Raw genomic sequence first — 14073 nt, forward strand, 5'->3', positions numbered from 1 at the left:
CCCCGTTCTTTAGCCAGTGATCGCCCCTCGGACTCCAGCCGACCCGCCTGGGAGGGAGCGGTCTTTTCACAAGAGACCAGCATCGCCAGGCGGAGGAGTCACACCAGGTGGAGGTCACATCAGGGCGTCGGCTCGGCAGCCAGCCGTGCGGCCGAGCTTCCCACGGTTGCTGTCCTTTCTCCGCTGTGTGAGAGCTGCTGCTTCCAGTCCAGCCTCTCCACCTGCTGACATTTCGAAATCGTCCCGCCCTGTTTCGACATCTCTCTTCCCGGCCTCCAGTTCTTCGCCGGGCGCTGGGCCCCTTGCCAGCGGGCACCCGGGGAACTCATTCATTCAACGACGGTGGGGTTTGCTGGGCTACTTCGGGTGCAAACTCGGCGCGGGGTGCGGGGTGGGGCCTGCGGAGCGCCGTGCCCTCGGGAGTCTGCTCGCGCGCGCGCGGCCAGCAGGGCCGGCAGTCCAGACCCGACCGGAGTCGAAAGGGCCGCCGCCCGCATGTCGCAATAGGTTCCCGAACAGACCCGCGAGCCCTGCCAGCGGATGCCCGGCTCTGGCCGGCTCCGCCTCGCGAATCGGAGATCCCGCGGGAACAGAGCTCTCGGCCTTGGGCACCCGCGGGGCTCGGGATTTGGGGCGGGCGCTCGAGCGCGGGTCGTAACGGTCGCAGTCAGCGGTTTGACCTTGAGGCCTGGCACCGCTCCCCAAGGCGATCCGACCCGCGGCGCCGAGAGCCCCGCGGGCGCCGGTCCCAGGCAGAAACCCGGCCTCTAGGGTCCCCGGGCGCTTCGCTCTCTTTCATGTAGCCAATCGGATCCCGACGTGGTGCGGCCAAGTATCAAGGGTGGTTGAGCTTCTCAAAGTTCAGCCTTAAGTTTCACATGTCGGCCAATCAGCGGCCAATAAACAAGAAGCTTCAAAGATCAAAGGGAAAGGGGTGGGAGCCACGCCTGCGGACGGAAGAATGACAGGCCCCTGCACCAATACCGCAGGTATAGTTTTCTACGTAACCAAAGGGGCTGGGCTAGTTTGGCCGCCGCACCAATGACGGGTGGGGGGCGTGTCCACGGGGCTACGCGGGAGCGGGAGGACAGGGGCTCGCTGGGCCGCGCCTGAGGCCGACGCAACGGGGCCGGGGGGCGGCGGCGGCGGCGGCGGCAGCGGCGGCGAGGGTGGGCGCCGTGGCTGCCCCGGGTGGATGGAGCTAGAGGGGAGGGGTGCTGGCGGTGTGGCGGGGGGGCCGGCGGCTGCGCCGGGGCGGAGCCCCGGGGAGTCGGCGCTGCTGGACGGGTGGTTGCAGCGGGGCGTGGGCCGGGGGGCCGGCGGCGGGGAGGCCGGGGCCTGCAGGCCCCCGGTGCGGCAGGATCCGGACTCCGGCCCGGACTACGAGGCGCTGCCGGCTGGAGCCACTGTCACTACGCACATGGTGGCGGGCGCCGTGGCAGGGATTCTGGAGCACTGCGTGATGTACCCTATCGACTGCGTCAAGGTGAGACTCGGACCGGCTCCGAACCCGACCTAGGGCTGACCCGCCCCCGGGGTCCAGTCCGGAGCCGGGATCCAGGCCCAGACCCGCAGCCGACATGAGTTCTTTCCTGGCTCTGCCACCAGCACACAATTCGTCCGATGCTCCATGCAAGCAAGGTCCCGGCTGGGAGTTGACCCCAGCCAGGAACCAGGACCCATTGGTACCCGGCAGTGAGATCTGACTCGGGACTCGGGACGCTGGAACGAAAACCCGTCAGCCCAAGCCTGGATCTCAGCTGGGATGTAGCAGGAATAGGGTGGGAGGGGATGAGAACAGCTAAGTGCTCCTGACTTGATTAAGGGGAAGCCATCAGACCCTTAGCGGCTGGGGAGGTCAAACGCTTTTACAAGCTCCTTGCTGTGTCTCCCCCCAAAAGTGACGGGGCAGGGATCAGAATCTGGGGCCTCTCAGCTAGATAAAAGGTTTACTTAATCCATGTAACCGAGGAGCGATTGGGAATTATTGTGCAGAGTGCCAGACTGGAAGTAACGTGGGAAAGAGGTTTCGGTTTCTCTGTGCAGCAAGCGCGACACCCCACCTATTTCCTGAACATGAAGACTGCGCTGGGATCAGGATTGTGTCCTATGTGCAGGGAGCACATCAGCTCCCAACTGAGAGATGGAGCTGACGGCGTATTTCTTGAGCCATCTGGAGTTGACCAAAGGGGGAAAGTGGCCTAGGAGGGAAGCATTACGGTATCAGAAAGAGGATGTAGGATGTAAGTGTGAAGAAGATTATATGGGCTCAATTCGAGGGCGTGATTTGGGTGAAATTACGCAGGCTGATTAGTGGATACAGAAGTCAGGTCCTTCTGAAGAAAGCTGGGCGAAGAGGGGAAACGGGTTATTCGTTAGTTATTGTGCATGAGCTAAGGTACCAGCCACTAAAAAAAAAACAACTAAATTGAGAAGTAAACTTGAGGGGCGTCTCTTGAAATAAATATGACAGAGACGGGTGCCTCCCTGTCCATGTTAAGGGTATAGTCAAACAATATCCTGTCAGCTCTTTGATGCATGCTTTTGCCTCAGATAAGGAAAAGGTTATATATTCGAAAGGAGGGTATCAGTTTGAGAAATGCAGTCTGTCTCTTCTGCTTTTCCCTGGTTCCAGTGCCGTTTCATGTTTTCATTAGTAATGTGGATGCGGAAATGGGGAAAGGGCTTAGTAAGCTTTGTAAATGACACCGAGTTGGTAGTAGGATTCTAGTACATTGCAAAGGTAACTCCTAACAGGGGCCGTACCCATTGAAAGGGTGAATGCCCTTGGCTAAAGTGGACATTAGGATTTTAAATGCCCTTGTCAATGGGGGAGGAATAGGAATAAACAGTAAAATCCACCAGAGAGGAGTAAGAAGATGGTTAATGCTCTAACAATATTGAAATGTAAATTGGATAACTACAAATGAAAAAGATTCAGACATTTATGTAATAGAGGCTAGGCTGAATGACTGAATTGTCAGTGCTGTATATCCAAAAGTTAATATGATCTAACTGCAAAATAACGTCACTATACTTAGACTGTGAGTGAAGAGCAGGGTCTAGGGTGCTCTGTTTCAGGCTAGGTATCAAATGAAAACTAGATCAAGGAATGCAATGAAAATTATTTAATGACTTGAAAGATACAATGCAATGTAACTAACTTAGAAATACTGTAACTACTTACTCCATGTATTTACATAATGCTATTGTTGTTGTAAACATTTTACAAATTCCTCTGTTAGAAATGCCTCTAGAATATTTGGAGCAGGCAAATCTAATGGGGCAAATCTTTGTCCTGTGACAAAATGGAATTGAATTTTTAGTAACTGAGACCATTCAGAATCAAGTATGTCAGATAAGGTGGGAGGTCAAAATGTGTAATGCTGATTAGGGTCAAAAATAAAGTGGGACCAAAAAGCTAGGAGACCTATGAACTCCTAGACTGAGAAATCCATTGAGGGAACCCCTTCTGAAGAAGAGTGCCAAAAATGTTTTGCATAACCACAGCATTGCCAGGAGTCACTTCTAGCCTTCCAAGGTAACTACAGTTATTTTTGAAGAACAGTTCTTACTCATTTACATAAGCTTTAGAATTTTTTTTTTCACTTAGTCATACAACATTATAGTCATGCCTCATTGCCCTACATTAAAAGAAATAATTTTTTAATCTGGAAGAAAAATGCTAAAGAGTCTTCAAAAACACAAAAACTACTTTAGAAGAATCATTTTCATTTGTCATTAATGCTGGGACTTAAATGACTAGAGGGAAGAACTAGGTGAGATCAGTAGGATTTGGTGTCAGGACGTATGTTAAAGACTTGTGCAGACATGAAAGTAAAATTCAAACCTCTTCCTTCAGAAAAGGCTTCACAGTTCACTTGCCCCTGGCAGCTCTTCTTCCTCTTTACCATAAGTGAGTGGTAGTGAAGAAGAGCTGCCCAACTGTACCCTAAGGCTGGAGGCAGTCATCTGTGTTGGAGCCTCTATGCAACCACAGCATTAGCACATGAAAGCTGACATTGCTTCTTGCCGTGCAGCCCTGTGTACCCCCAGCCACTTATCTGGGTCAAGTCACCTTAAAATGTCCTTGGGAGGGACCATGGGAAGTCAGCATAGCCTTGCTAGGCCGTAATTATTCAGCCAACATTTCCATAGTCATAGGGTAGTTTGAGAACCCAAATAAATCCCAGTTTTCCTTTTCTGGGAGGCAAGTACCAGGCTTTATCTATAGGGATAGGCTCTGCAACTCAAAGCAGACAGAACTCTTCTCAAAACCATCTGGCAAAGTACCCACCAGTCACCAAGGTGCCACTTTTTGGCTCTGTAATAGTGAAGCAAATAATCTACTCCCATAAGTTAGAGGGGCATTTTTCTAAACTCCAGATGTAAATGGATATCTATACACATTTGATGAAAGATTAAGAAATGGAAACATTGGCGTATTTGATTTTCTTGCATCTAATAATAACAATAAATATTCAATAAATGGCAACTGTTCTTACTTGCCAAGCACTATCTGACATGCCTTATATTCATTTATTTATGTAATCATTGAAACAACTTCATGAAGTAGACACCATTTTCAATATTTTACAGATGAAGAAAAGGAGGCAAGTAACTTGTTCAAGGTCATATAATTTAAGTGGTACAGTCATGATTTGAACCCAGTGTGACTCCCAAGCCTTCCATACAGCATCTCAAAAACAGATTTCCAGAACCAAGTAAAGCACAGAATTTCACAGTAGTGCTGGTTCCTAAACATGGCCTACGGATTAAAAGCTGGACATATAATTATAGCTACAGAGAAACTAATTCTCACCCGAGGACATTTTCATTGATTTTTAGAGATGGGGGGAAAGGAGGGAGGGAGGGAGGGAAGAGGAGAGAGAAAAAGAAAAAAACATCAATGTGAAAGAGAAATATTGATCAGTTGCCTTCCACATGCTCCCTGACTGGGGACAGGCTGGGGGTCAAATTTGTAACCTAGATCTGTGCCCTGACTGGGAATCAAACCCAAGACCTTTCAGCATATGGCATGACACTCCAACCAACTGAGCCACATCAGCCAGGGCACAGAGAAGCTTTAAAATGAAACAAAAAACAAAAAACTAAATTAAACTTGATTTATTAGTGGTTAAGGACCAGTTAGTTGTCCATGCATATTTGTGGAATGACATACAATTTACAACACTGCCATAATCTGTAAATTCTAAGATATGAACTAATATTTCTGAGAACCATATTTGAATACAATAAAAAGCCTATTTCTAATACCTTATAAATTACCAATGGCTTTTACATGCCTTAAATCTTTGAATCCTCACAACAGCTCTATGAGCCAGCCATTCTTAATCTTCTGCTATAGACTATGCAGTATTATGTTTAATATTGAAGCTCAGAAAGGTTGACATACCCAAGACCACACATTTAGCTAAGCTGGGGCTTAAACTCAGGCTTTCTGACTCAAATGTGGCTTGTCTTACCAAACCACTGATCTCCCTAATAGTTTGTTTGGCTTTTCTTCAAAGCCGGGATTTTTATATTGAAGGCTATTAATTTTTAGAGAGTTCATCTTTTTCCAAAATTGAGATTTATTGGCCCACACATTTGGGAAAAATATATTCATTTTTATAATTGGCAAACTTATGCCTGGGTCCTCTTTATAAGGGCTTACTTTCATTGAATTAGAATTGTGAGTTAGGTTTAGATGTGTGTAAAATATTCAGAGTAGCTTACCTCCAGGTTTCAAAGGTCTTACCTCTGAGGCCAGATCTTTCAAAACTGGTTGCCTAGGCCAGCCAGTATGGCTTGGTGGTTGAGCATTGACCTATGAACCAGGAGGTCATGGTTCAATTCCTGGTCAGGGCACATGCCTGGGTTGCAGGCTTGATCCCCAGTGCGGGTGTACAGGAGATAGCCAATCGATTCTCTCATTATCATTAATGTTTCTTATCTCTCCCTTCCTCTGAAATCAATACAAATATATTTTTTAAAAAGTAGACTGGTTACCTAAATATGCTATTGACTCCAGTAAAGCAGTACAATTTCTGAACATTCTCCCTCTACAAGATCAGTTTCAAACAAATATATGGAAACACATAATTGTTAAGCCACTGGGCCCAATTTATCTATTAGTAGCCATAGCCAACAAAGATGTATAGTCTCTCTGAATAATTCATCTGATGGGTTTTATGCCCCTGGGTGATGTGAAAGATCAGTAAGCACACCCTATATTGGATTAGAGTTCCTTTTTTTTTTTTGAGAAGTGGAAACAAATGTGTTGTTATACTGTGTATTTTTTATTGAACTTACAGTAATTAAGCTTTCAAGCTTCCAGTTCTTTGTTGGTAGCAGGCAGGAAAATAGAGGAATGTGGATTGCTCGTGGCTAACTAGGATCTGTTAATCTGGATTCTGTTAATTCAGTTAGTTTCTTTTCTCCCATGCTCTTGAGAAAGGCATTACTCTTGGGTTCCAAATGGCCAACAGGAAGGTTCAAGCTTTTAAATGCCGATTCAATCAGTGATTAGATTGAAGTAGGAATTTAAACTGTACTTGGGCTTTAGTTATCCCTACTGGCTCACTAGTGGCTGATTTGCTACATTTTTGAACTGGTGCAGACACAGCTAAGATTCATTAAGTCTTTCACTTATTCGTTCAACAAACACATTTTGGGTGCCTACTGTGTTCCAGGCACTAGATACTGATTTTATATTCCATGAGTCCCTGTGCCATCTTAATCTTGAAATGGATTAATAGACAAGAGATCTTCATTGAGAGACACAACCTTCAGAGAAACTTCCTCTTTTGGGAAGTGTTTCAAATAAGATTTATTTTCCAAATTTTAATAAAACTTTGCCAAGGAATATCATACAAAGTGACTACTGGGAACATTTGAGATCTTGCTCCCTTCCCTGGCATATGTTGTCAGTTTGGCTCAAATAACCTCTTTAAAAATTCTCTACAAGCTTGGACATTTTTTTACTGGTACATTGACAGACTCATATACTGGTAAATGGAATCATACAATATACACTCTTGTGTCTGACTTACTTCATTTAATATTATGCTTGTTGGATTCGTCCATGGTATTACATGTAACAGAAGTTAAAAGAAAAAATGTATCTACCATAAACTTTCATTGCAGTCTTTGAATCCTCTGGAGGTTCCAAAGATTATATTTGACGGAGACTGATTTTATTCACTGATGCCAGTTTGGGGATTTGGTCAATTTAGATGAGAATTTTGAAAGCCTCTTCAATTTTAGAGACTAGGTTGATTTCCAACTTCATAGTTTCAGGGTAAACTTTCTTCCCAGGAAATTAGAGCAGTATCTATTAGGAATGCTACTTTTGCCGAGATTTGATCTTACAGTCCCAGCTGCCAATGCCAAACACTGTGAAAAAGTCAGGTTATCAAATCTCAGTTTTATCAAAAGATGAGCCATCATCATCTCATTAGTCAGTGTAGTATTTGGTCAGGAAGGAGGCCTACGATCAATCTTCAGAAATGCATCAGTATGTGTAGACAATAAATACTTGACTTTAGAATCCATTTGTAGAGTTCTTAGCCTGAGTTATTAAGGCGCAAAAACATCTGAAACACAGGCTTGATATTTGTTGCTGGGGCTGTGAATCACTTTGGAGTTCCAGGACACTTACCAAGGGGTGATATTCTCGGGGAAAATAATGTTATTCTGTTCTTAGGGTCATAAATGAGTAGAAAAAGAAAGGTCCAAGGGTTAGAAAGATCAGATATAAATTTGGAAGCAAGCAAAACTGGATGCCAGGTATCACTCCTGCCCACTGGCTTGATGCCACAAAGAAGGTCTGCATAGTGCCTAAAGCCTGAATGTTGAGGTTGAGTGAGAACTTGGCATTACTGACATTGCACTTCTTCTTTCTGTAATTTCAGACCCGAATGCAGAGCCTACAGCCCGACCCAGCAGCCCGCTATCGCAATGTGTTGGAGGCTCTCTGGAGGATTATAAGAACCGAGGGCCTGTGGAGGCCCATGCGGGGGCTGAATGTCACAGCAACAGGCGCAGGGCCTGCCCATGCCCTCTATTTTGCCTGCTACGAAAAATTAAAAAAGACATTGAGTGATGTAATCCATCCTGGGGGCAATAGCCATATTGCCAATGGTATTGAGCCTTCCTGTGCTGGTTCCCCCATTTTCCCAACTCTTTGGGCTTTGCTGCTATCAATGCTTTCCAGTCTCAGCATGGTTTGGAGCTGAAGCTTTGGGCTGGGGTAGGCCAGATTATAGGGGAGGGACTTCCAAACCTGATGTTCTCAGACAACCGGCCGCTTCGACCCCACCCCTCCTTTGGGGGCACCTCAACAAAGGGTTATAATATCCTCCCTTACCTACCAGCTTGACTCTTTCCTCTCATCATCTCCCTGGCATCAACTGCTAATGCCCTGGTAATGTGGAGACACACACTGAACTACCCCGTTGTATATTCTTGCTAGTCGGGTGGTGTCCTGCTCCTCAGCAGGATCGGAGGTGACCCAGCCACCCAAGGAAGACACTAATGGAGCCCCAGCTCTTCGCCTCACCTTTTCAGGATCCCAACTGACTAGTGGCAGTTTTTGTCATTGAGGACATGACAAGATCTCAACAAGTGAATGGGGGTGGGGCCAAGGGACTTCTGTATGGAGAAACCAGAGGGTTGAAGTTATGGAAGTAAGGGAATCTCCAGTAGCAGCCTGGAGATTGAGGATCGCCCAAAAACCAAAATGAGTGTAGAGAGCAGAGGGTGAGGAATATGGTAGTTCGGGACTTGAAGAAAGGTAGATGGACAGATGTTAAGATTTGGAGGCAGGTTGGGCTGCATAGGGGCATCGGGATAGAAGGTGAGATTCTTTGGTGACGATCTGGCACCTGCCCCTCGTGTCCTCCCTACTCTGGAGGCAGTTGATGTGCTGGCATTCCTTGGCAGCAGTGTATCTGCTTCCTATTTGGGGCATGAAGTGAATTTATTCTTGGAACCATAATTTTTAAAGAAAGTTTAAAAATTGATTTTTGAGAGAGAGAGAGAACAATCAATTTGATGTTCCACTTATTAATGCATTTATTGGTTGGTTCTTGTATGTGCCCTGATCGGGGATTGAGCACCCAACCTTGGCGTATCAGGACAATGCTCTAACCAACTGAGCTACCTGGCCAGGCCTATTTTTGGAATCTTTATTGATAAAATCTGGGCCATTTTCTTTGATTCTTCCTGCCCTTAGTATTCTAGATGTGGAAAGTACATTGGTGACCTTACTAAGTTGGTGGGAACAAATATCTTCATTTCTCAGAACAGGAATTTAGGAGCAGTAGGTTCCCATCTTTTGAACTTGCTCTTAGCATTCCCTCACCCCACTGTGGTTTAGCACAGCCACTTCCCTTCACTCTGAGCCTCAGTGAATCAGTCGCCCTCTCCAGACCTTACATGTGGCAGTTGTTTTCTCCTTTGCAGGTGCGGCCGGGTGTGTAGCTACATTACTTCATGATGCAGCCATGAATCCAGCTGAAGGTAATCATTTCTCAAATTTTCCCTTTGTGGGCACCTGCATCTGCATCTATTTCTGGTTTGCAGAAGAAAGCTGAGAAACACCCGAGTTTTGGTGGGAAATCCTGCCATGTTACCTTGTCTTACCACTAGAGGGTGCTCCGTCCATGTCCGAATTTAGGAAGAGCCCCTTGGACTGGTAGCATATTCATTGAGATTTAATTCATCTTTAGGGCTTCCTTGGAAAAAGATATGGCTCTACTTGGCCTGTCTCTGGGCCTTCCTGGAAGTCCCCTTTGTAGTGTAATTGATCTCATCTGAAATCTTAGCAGATTATTTCACTTCAAAGAGATCAAGATGGATTTTCACATTTGAAAATACTGCCTTGTTGGAATAAAGATCTTTGAGATAGGAATGAAAGGGTGAATTGTAGAGTTCAGTCCCTGCACTGTGGCTTGGATCTTGGCATTTTAGTTGGATGATGAGGTAGTCAAACAAATATGAAGGGATAGTATAATTGCCATGTTCCTTAACTTCCAGTTCTTTGCCTGTCTGGGCAAGGCCATGGTGTGCAAAGGGCCAAAACTAAAGTGAAGATCCACAGAGCTCATACCATGTAGTCTACCTGAGGGAGTAGAAGATACATATTTGGAAACTGAAGCCACACTCTTGGCTAGGAATTTTGTTTTCTTTCTGGTAGTACTCTTCTCCTGTGGGAGGTATAACCATCCTCATGTGGTAAGAGTTAGGTGCTCGTAGTACCTGAGGATGCACTGTGTTCACTGCCACCAAGTCATTTCTTGTTTCGGGAGTTACAAAAAGGTAACATAATCATGATATAATGATAGGTAATTACTTATTTCAAGGAAACCCTCTATCTTAGGTGTTATTTAGCTGGTTTTAAAGAAATCCTGCTGAAAGTGGGTCCATTATTTTGGGGCTTTTTGCAAACCCTCTCAGATCCCCTTCTCTCAAAGAAGGGAAACCTTACCAGGCTGACAGCTCGCTCATATTTTTTTCTGTCTCCATTCCATTGGCTGATCCGCTCCCCTGGGACTCTGAATCTGGACACTTGCTCACCGGTTGGTTGTTGTCGCCGTTTCTTCCTTCTCGTTGATGGCATTGCCAGTGGTCAAGCAAAGGATGCAGATGTACAACTCACCTTACCACCGGGTGACAGACTGTGTACGGGCAGTGTGGCAAAATGAAGGGGCCGGAGCCTTTTACCGCAGCTACACCACCCAGCTGACCATGAACGTTCCCTTCCAAGCCATTCACTTCATGACCTATGAATTCCTGCAGGAGCACTTTAACCCCCAGAGACGGTACAACCCCAGCTCCCATGTTGTCTCCGGAGCCTGTGCAGGAGCTGTAGCTGCCGCTGTCACAACCCCACTGGACGTTTGCAAAACACTGCTCAACACCCAGGAATCCCTGGCTTTGAACTCAAACTTCACAGGACATATTACAGGCATGGCTAGTGCCTTCAGGACGGTATATCAAGTAGGTGGTGTGACCGCCTACTTCCGAGGGGTGCAAGCGAGAGTAATTTACCAGATTCCCTCCACAGCCATCGCATGGTCTGTGTATGAGTTCTTCAAATACCTGATCACTAAACGGCAAGAAGAGTGGAGGGCAGGCAAGTGAAGTAGCACTGAATGAAGTTGCGGGTTCAGACAACACTGCTGTGCTCTACTCACTCCAGCCGCATTCTCTGTCTCCTGGCATGCTCCAGCCTTGAGTGGAGTTGGAAGGAAAGTAGAAGGCTCTCCCCAGGCTGTTGGTGTTTTGGCTAACACCAGTTACTGCCAACCTCCGATGCGCCACCTTTCCTTCCAGGCCCTAAGCAAGTGCAACAAAGCACACCACAGCACGTGGACAACCTCTCCATCCTGGGCCTGATGACCTGCTCTCGACTGTTAGAGAGGGATAAGCAGCTCAATCCCCTGGTTCCTAATAAAAAACGTTTAAGTTAAATGGTTTCATTGGGTTTTTCTAGCCAAAGGGGAGGTGAAATGCATCAACTATTCTTGACTTGAAGCATCAATGAAGGGGCCCAGAAGGACGGTCTATTGCATATGTGTATAGTTTGGTTTCTGCTGATTTTCATGGCGATTTAAAACGTTGGGGTCCCACTCCTCTTGTTTTAGTAATTAGGCTCCAAGGGATCTCCCTAATGGCAGGAACAATGGGCCTTTGACAGAGCTTAGCTAAATAGGCGCTCTTTTATTTATTTATTTATTTTATATAGCTTTAATGGATTTCCTTTTTTGTTTTTAAAATATATTTTTATTGATTTCAGAGAGGGAGTGAGCGATAGAAACATCAATGATGAGAGAGAATCATTGATTGGCTGCCTCCTGCACACCCCCACACTGGGGGCCGAGCCCACAACCTGGGCACGTGCCTTGACCAGGAATCAAACTGTGACCTGGTTCATAGGTCTGTGCTCAATCACTGAGCCACGCTGGCCAGACTGAATAGGCGCTCTTGATCCCACTGTTGTCTTTTCCTGAGGGCAGTGGTGTGACTCAGGAAAAGTAGATCTCTCTGTTCTCATTCTCAGCTCTGCCTGCAGCAGTCAGGCTTCCCATGTGGCACTTTGTTTTCTAATGCAGTTGCAAAACTAAAATTAGCAAGGGGCAGGTCACAGATTAGATGATAAATAGTATCTTTCATTTTAAGGCTTTTACAAGTAATTTAACATTCATGATCTCATCTTGCTCAAAATCTGAGAAGTAGGTAGTGCAGGTATCTATTTTATCGGTAAGCAAAGCTCGTAGAGGCTATGACTGGGGGTAGGCCTTTGGAGGAAGTGACCTCAGGGTGACACCTGGGAGACAAATAAGCTAACTACATGAAGAGGGGAGGGGAAATGTTCTCAGCAAAATCTGGAGGTAAGAGAATAAGAAGTGTTCGGGGTTTGGTGTGCACGTGGTTTTGTAAAGCTGACAATCTGGGAGGCGTCCTGCTAGCGAGCTAAGCAGGGACTGGGTTTTAAAAGCCATACTAAGGAGTTTAGAGTTTATCCTGAAGGCAATGCAGAAGCATTACAGGATTTGAAGCAGAGGCGTGGTGTGATCAGATTTACAATTTAAACAGATTATTGAGGTTCTCTGAGAAAGGATTAGAGGAGCAAGACTGGACAGGCTGGCAGACGGGTCAGGAGGCTATCACAGCCATCCAGGCAAGGCTGCAAGGTGGTCTGGACCAGGACCGTGGCAAGGGAGATGGAGGAAGAGCAAAACTGGAGCAACGTTAGGGTTGTAGAATCAATAGGATTTGGTTACAGAACAAATCTTGTCCTCCTTCTACCTGACAGCCCTTCAAGTATCTATGGAGAATCATGTCTGACTGCATTTCAAATAAAACTGTCAAGAAAACAGCAGGGTCGCCTGTTCTAAGCCTTGTTTAAGTAAACTATGTCACCCTTCTGATTTAGCGATGGAAAAGAGAGATGTTAATAGTGTTAAACGGTGGTCTCTGGAGTTTGACTCACGAAGCAAAAAGCATTGCGGAGGTCAATTCAGAAGGCTGGCTAGTAAAACAGCTGCCTCCCAGCACGGACTAAGCATGAGAACAAAGGGATGCCTCTCCGGACCTTTCCCTGCAATCAGTCACCTTTGCAGAGCTACTGCCTGGCAGAGGATCCGGACCACAGTAGGCACTATGGCAATAAGGCCCATTTTTCAAGAATGGATATGGGGTAATTTCTCAAAGAATGGTAGTCACTAAAAACCCCCTGAGCTCTAATACAGTTCACAAATAATGAGAAAAAAATGCAAAGGTGACCATCTAATCCTGCTTGTGCTCTAGCTACTGGAGAACAGTCAGTTTGGATGTTGGACAGGGCATTAGCCCAGTCACTAGAGGAGACAGAGGCAGAACAGACTATAGGTTGAGCAGTCCGGAATGGCAGAGACTGGACACCTGGGTCAGGAATAAGTAAGCCTCACTTCCCTGGAGCGCACCATCCCCATGAGAGCTGTGAGTTATGTGGAGCCTTGAGGACCCAGGACCAAGTCACAATCAAGTGGCCACTTGCTGCAGAGTGCTACGCGATGGGGAAAGTGAAAAAATAAGTCACAATTTGACCAGAGAAAACTTTTCTTCACTGAAGGGATAAGATAAACAGGAATGAAAGTATCTTGTAATAATACAAGACATTATAGCTTCATACTGGATTATACAGAACCAATAATGAAGTTTAGGGACAGAAAGATGAGATAAGTGCAGGTCAGAGGTAACAGAAAAGAGGTGGCTTTGCTGAACAGTAGAAAAAAAATCTTTCATAAAAGTCAATAAAAGTTGATTAATGCTAATTTTTATACAATTTAGAAATCACACTTAACAAGAAAATACCTCTAGTCCCATTACTCAAAGAATATGACAACATTTTGAGGTGCATCTAGTATTTTCTTTCTTTTTTTTCCCCCCTGGTTTACAAGTACATCTAGTATTTTCATGCATTTTTTCAAATTTTCCAAAAGCAGATCACATTGCAACCAACTTCATAATAGGTGCCTGTCTTTCCACATTATTAAGTTTTCTTCCATCACCTCAATATGAATA

At 45.8% G+C, this 14073-nt stretch overlaps 1 protein-coding gene across 1 annotated transcript; it reads left to right on the forward strand.

The window, feature by feature from the left end:
* The first annotated feature begins 1180 nt into the window (after positions 1 to 1180).
* On the forward strand, positions 1181 to 11478 carry SLC25A28 (solute carrier family 25 member 28). Its single transcript, XM_070432543.1, has 4 exons — positions 1181 to 1486; positions 7917 to 8145; positions 9469 to 9525; positions 10631 to 11478. Exons 1-4 carry the CDS (start codon positions 1196 to 1198, stop codon positions 11146 to 11148), a joined length of 1095 nt encoding a protein of 364 aa, XP_070288644.1. The 5' UTR covers positions 1181 to 1195; the 3' UTR covers positions 11149 to 11478.
* Positions 11479 to 14073: the final 2595 nt, after the last annotated feature.

This window comes from Myotis yumanensis, unplaced genomic scaffold, assembly GCF_028538775.1.
Source record: "Myotis yumanensis isolate MYYU_CA2020_CCGP unplaced genomic scaffold, mMyoYum1.0.hap1 SCAF_13, whole genome shotgun sequence".
In the NCBI taxonomy this organism is placed as follows: domain Eukaryota; kingdom Metazoa; phylum Chordata; class Mammalia; order Chiroptera; family Vespertilionidae; genus Myotis; species Myotis yumanensis.